The sequence below is a fragment of the Musca domestica genome, unplaced genomic scaffold, assembly GCF_030504385.1.
Source record: "Musca domestica strain aabys unplaced genomic scaffold, Musca_domestica.polishedcontigs.V.1.1 9, whole genome shotgun sequence".
Taxonomy (NCBI): domain Eukaryota; kingdom Metazoa; phylum Arthropoda; class Insecta; order Diptera; family Muscidae; genus Musca; species Musca domestica.
In genome coordinates this window covers 13,686,992-13,692,991 of record NW_026712435.1, presented here as the reverse complement: position 1 = coordinate 13,692,991, position 6,000 = coordinate 13,686,992, and the positions used below count along the sequence as shown (strand labels likewise).

The window sequence follows — 6,000 nt, the reverse complement described above, 5'->3', positions numbered from 1 at the left end:
CATTTCAATTCAATATTTGCCGAATGCAATATTGCGATATGTTCAGCCCACGAGCCATTTTTCGGCCACTGCGAAGCGATTTTCGATCAAGTCGCTTCTTCTTTACTTTTCGAACCATTTCTGCTGATGTTGCTGTTTTCTTCCGTCCACTTCCTTGACGTCGGGCTATGCTACCGGTACCACAGTAACGAGCGATGGTACGAGACACAAAAGATTTATTCACATTTAAATGCTGCTGGAGTGCTCTAACGATAGCCACTTGTGGTTTTCCAGCCAAATATAAAGAAATCACACTATCACCCTTGAATTGACAATATAATGAGCTGTCACTGGAATAATTTTAACAGCTGTCGGACGAGTGGCTTAGAAATGACAGCAGTCTGAAGTCGGTTGCAGTTTTTTCATCTCACCCTGTAATACCACTAATATTTCGTTTAATATCGATGTGTGTTTATTCCCATGGACACATCCAATATGACCTTAGAAATCACAAAAAAGACATGTTTTGTGCAATAAACGCTTTATTTTCTAATTATCTGTGGTTAAACTTTAATTGCAAGTCTGTACTAAGCAGACTTGAACAGATTTGTAATTAATTCTTCATTTATAGAATTTCTATACGATGCTACTACTTGCTACTGTGTCTGTGCCACTAAATTTAATAAATTTTTTTCTTAACAGGCTGCTTCTTCTTGTGCTGTTGTTGCCAAGTTTTTTCGGTTTTCAATTAACAAATTCATTCAGGATCATGGCTGCAGTATAAATAGTTTTTGTCAACTGCAGCGCAGAGTTCATGCTCAGCGGCATAAAACCGCCCACAGTCATAGTGGGTGCCTGCTGCGACTTCCTTAGCATAAGGAGTATCATTTTTTGTTCCGTCACCGTGAGTTCGTACCAATTACAATCGTAAATGATTCGAGTGAGATCATCATTCTGAAAGAAGCATCCATTATTAGTTAATCGTTTGAAAATCGTTAATCCGTCCTTTACTCAACTGAAATCTCTATCAAATTCCCAAGGCCACAAAACATATACATGATGGCAAAACAGTACATCATGTAAACGGGAGCCGCTGGCCAAACGCCCAAAAACTGGCATACCATGATGCAAATAATGGCCAATGTTGAGGCAAATATTTGCACGAATATAACCCAAAAGAACGTGTCGGTACAATTTTGGGCAAACCTATGGTGGCAAGAAAGAGAATTAACATAGGTATGTTCGTTCATTCAAAGCTACGTATAAGGGTTTGATGTTAAACTTACGTGACTATCCGTAAAATTTAGTAGATAATGGGTGAGAAATTTTTATGAATTTCTGTCCGGAATTTATTTCACAGGAATTGAATGGTTTACCTGCCTACATTATACCTGCATATCTGCTTTTTCAGATTAAAAATCTTCTTAAACAATTTTTCGCAAGTGTCTTCTACTTCGTCAGTGAAAAGCCCACCTTAAAATTTCCAAATTCATTCCAACAGTTCGTGTTAGGCAAAATTCAAAATTTAAAATTTTTTCAGTTTGACAAAATTTTTTTAATCAAAACCTCATACATTGTACTACATTTTTAGACTTCTAGGGTTTTATATAATTATTCAAGTTTTTGCTTTTTTCGGAAAGAATAATAGGAAAATGTTTACCTATTGCACCAAAAACTCTTCAAAAGCTTTCATTTTGAAGTTTACCGAGGAGGATATTAATAAAACCACTGCACAATGGAACCACATTCAATTTTTCTGTCGAAAAATACTGCAACGTCTCCATTTGTAAACCCTAGAAAGCAAGAGTGATCAAAGCTCTACCTCTCCACCTAATACCACATATAGAAACATCTACTACGCATATCAAAAACAATCTACATCTCTCCATCCTAGACACCACCAGTGATCCATTTGCAATTGGAAATCCATCACTACCTACCAACAGAGACCTTAAAATCAAATTTCGGTATTCCAGCTCTATACATTCACTTAATACCAAACATAGTAACATTTAGTACCTTTCGTACAATTACAGTACCCATTTTCAAAATCATATCAATATCTCAAACCCAGATATCAAGAGAGACCTGAACATCAAATTTCAGAACTGTATCTCTATCCCTTCACTCAATACCAAATTTAGTGCCATTTTGTACTTATCGTACAATTGTAATACAAACCAAATACCAAATTTAGTACAATTTCGTTCAAATGTTGAACCCATTCCCAAACAACCACCAAAACTCAAACACAGATACCATCAGTAATCTAAATATCAAATTTCACAAATTTATCTTTATCCCTTCAAATATTGTACCATTTAGTACTTATCGTACAATTATAGTACACTTTTCAAAACCATCACCACATGTCTAGGTTACACATTAACAGCGACCGTAATACCATATTTCAGATTTCAATTACTATCTGGTCAACCAATAACAAATTGTACCAAATTTAGTATTTTTAGTACTTTTCGTGAACTTGTGGTACACCTTTCCAAAAACCACTTCTTTATCACAAACCCTAATACAAAATCTCAAAACTCCAATTTCATCCGTTCACCCTAAAGCCAACTGTTCCAACTGCAGGACCATTTAGTGCAGTTCGCACACATTTCCAAAATCACCTTCATATATACCAAGGCATACCAATTTTGTAGGAAATAACGGTTTTAGCCCCTTGGTCTCTTTGGACCAAATCCGTTTCAGGACATTTGGAGTCGATTCTGCGATGTCCGTCCGTCCGTTTGTCTGGCGGACTGGTGCGCACGGTAATTCTCGTAGGAAGTATCCGATCTGGTCCAATCTTGACACAATGTCATATTATTATCAAACTTAGATCTAGTTCGGAGATGGGCAATGTCGGTCCACTTCATCTGTTACTTCCCCCAAAGAAGTTCGAAATTTAAAAAAAATAAATAAATAAATTTTTGCACAAAAAGAGAAACGATAATTTGATTGTGCTCCAACTTTGCAAATCCTAATATTTGCATCTGCGCTAGGTCGGGTGCGAAACAAGACAATATCGGTTCACTCCATCAAGTACCTCCCCCACAAAGGGTCAAAATTTTGAATAATTATAAATTTTATAAAATGTGATGTCCGATTATATTTAAATTACACATATCTCAATAATTTTATTAACCCACGGTCTGGTGCCAAGATGGAATACATCGGTCCACTCCTTCTGGTACCTCCCCCACAAGTTGGTGAAATTTTGAATATCCATTAAGCTCATAAAACGCGAAATTATTAACATGCGATTCCATTTAGACTTGACACATCTGAATATTTCCATCAACATAGGATCTGTTATAAAAACGGTAGAGATCTGATCACTCCTTCTGGTACCTCCGCCACAAAGAGTACAATTTTTGAATATCCATGAAGCTCATAAAACCCGAAATTAACATCCGGTTCAATTAAGACTTGACACATCTCAAAATTTCTATCAACACTGTTATAAAGATGGTAGAGATCGGACCATTTTTTCCGGTACCTCCCCCATAAAGGATCAAAGTAATGAATAACCAATACGATTACAAAATCCGAAATAAGCATCCAGTTCTCTTCATATTTCACACATCCCATTATTTTTATTAACTCAAGATCTGCTGTGAAGATAGGATATATCGGTCTACTGCTTCTGGTACCGTCCCTACAATGGGTACGCCATGAGCCATGAGGCCCATAAAACGCCATTCAGACTTGGTACATCTCAATATTTCCATCAACACAAGACTTGCTATAAAGATGGAAGAGATCGGACCATTTCTTCTGGTACCTTCCCCACATAGGGGAAAAACTACACGCTCCAAGAAAACAGAATAAGCATCCAACTCTCTTCAAATTTCACACATACAAACATTTTTGCTAACGCAAGATCTGTTGTGAAGATGATATATATCTGCGAGCCCTTTGTGGCACCTCACCGTCAAAGGGTCACAATTTTCAATACTTGTATCTGTCATAACTTGCGAAGTCAGTCAGCCATTCTTTACAACTTGCTATATCTAAATATTTCTTTCAACCAAAAACCTGAGATGAATATGGAATTTATGATTGAATTTGGAATTTATGACTGTGTTTGATGAATTCTGTGATCGGATGATTTTAACTTCCTTCTGATAAAAATGTCATTCATCAGGAAGAAGTGAAATTTCCCTCTTTAAATTTTACAAAACCCATAATTATGTTCAAAAGACCTCTCTCAAACCCATTATCTACTCTGAGTCAAAAACAAAACCAAAACACTAATAATTACTCAACTTACATTGTAGACTTCTGATGCCATTGGAAAATCTCCCTTAGCAATGGCTCAGTCCTATCCACATCACGTGGATATTCCTTCAATACTTCATCCAAAGCATCAAACTTCAACTTGAGGATATTTTTCATCAACGGAACGTGGACAATGAGGAGAACCATCAAAGTGTCATTGGCAAAGTTTCCGAACGAGGCAAAGCCCACCACACAGAAGTGGTAAAATTGATAGGTGTAGAAACCAAAGTCGGTATGCTTATCAATGCCAGGCACAAGAAGGGCTATAATATCGATTTGCTGTCCCAGCAGCAGGTGGTAAAACAGTGGAACTGCCAAAACGCCAATGGTTTGTATGGAATATATGTTCAGCAGGCTGAAGACAGCTCGCTTGATCAGTGACAAAGTGTGTTCCAGGTACTTTATATAACGTTGGTCTTTGCATTCATATTCCTCGTACATGGTCAAGATTTCCGCGATAAGGGAACGTATGAGACTGGCGTGATAAAGACCATTGACAAGTTTGGTGGCGCCCTAGAAAAGGAGTTTAGTTTTTAAGATACCTACCCGCAAGTTCTTTTTTTTTTTGTTCACAACATCTCACCTGTATTGCTGATCCGGTGACACATAGCAACTGAAGAATTTTCGTGTAGTCATTGTCAATCACCACACCCACATACATCGTGTAGGAGGTAAAAATGAAAAAGGTTGCAATAACTCCAATGACGAACCAAGTCAACGCATTGAGCCTGTAATCTGGACGGAAAATATTTGCTCCACAAACAATGGCAAATATTTTAACGACTCTAACAAAATTAGAAAAACGTTGCGACGGTGTCAACTTTAGTTTTGTTGCCATTTTAGCCGTCGGCAAAGAGCGAGCAAAGAGATAAATGATTTTCTATAGAACCTCCTTCTGTAGGTCTAGAACGTGGAATACAAGGCGATAAAAGGTAAATTTCATGGAGGTACAGAAGAACCTTGAAAACCTTCGCAGTCAAGAATGTAAGGCAATTACAGTTTGAAATTCCTTAGGTTTAATTACCGGGCGTGTTCAGTTTCAATTGAATGCCGATGGATAAATTAATCAAGTCTTTAAGCGTTTCGCAACAATGTAAGAAACTGCACAAAGTGAAAAACCTATGCTTCCGATACTTTTCTGTATCAAAAAATACTTTCTATGAATGCATTGAAAGGGCTTTGGGCTATGCGTGAGATTTGGATTAATTAAAGGTTTCATCCTGAAACAAATGGGAAATTCCATTTCCACCGTCCACTTTGAATGAGTGGGATGATAGAGTACAGTGGGAAATATTTTACCAGCAGAAATTTTGTAGACACTGTGCCATTTTCACCATTATCCAGTCAAAAAAGGCGTGACCAAAAAATGTGAATATTACGAACATTTTGGCGTAATTCTTTTGGAAAGATTTTTTACTGATCTATGAGGATTGTTCAGAGGGAGGAACGGATCCGATGATTTAATTGGAAATTAATTTAATATTTTTACAGGTAGAAATCGAAAATTACAGAGCGAACTTTTATATTTGCACTTATGTTTTATTTAGTGAAATTACTCATTACAAATCTGGTTACCAACCCATGATTTTAACAAAGCCCTGTAAATAGTAAAAGTCAATAAAGTCAATAAGCCAAAGTCGATAAATAAGTAGCCCGATTTTAAAGCATTCGTTCATTTTAGTCAGCAGAGTTTCCGATCAACAAACATTGCCGTAAATGATTGTGGTGTAGGTAGAT

At 36.9% G+C, this 6,000-nt stretch overlaps 1 protein-coding gene across 1 annotated transcript; it reads right to left on the bottom strand.

Annotated features, from left to right (window-relative positions):
* Positions 1–559: 559 nt before the first annotated feature.
* On the bottom strand, positions 560–5,312 carry LOC101890686 (odorant receptor 67d-like). Its single transcript, XM_011297713.2, has 4 exons — positions 4,847–5,312; positions 4,256–4,776; positions 996–1,185; positions 560–933 (listed from the first exon to the last, which is right to left on the bottom strand). The coding sequence occupies exons 1-4, from the start codon at positions 5,099–5,101 to the stop codon at positions 724–726; spliced, it is 1,176 nt and encodes a 391-aa protein (XP_011296015.2). The 5' UTR covers positions 5,102–5,312; the 3' UTR covers positions 560–723.
* Between the last annotated feature and the right edge of the window lie 688 nt (positions 5,313–6,000).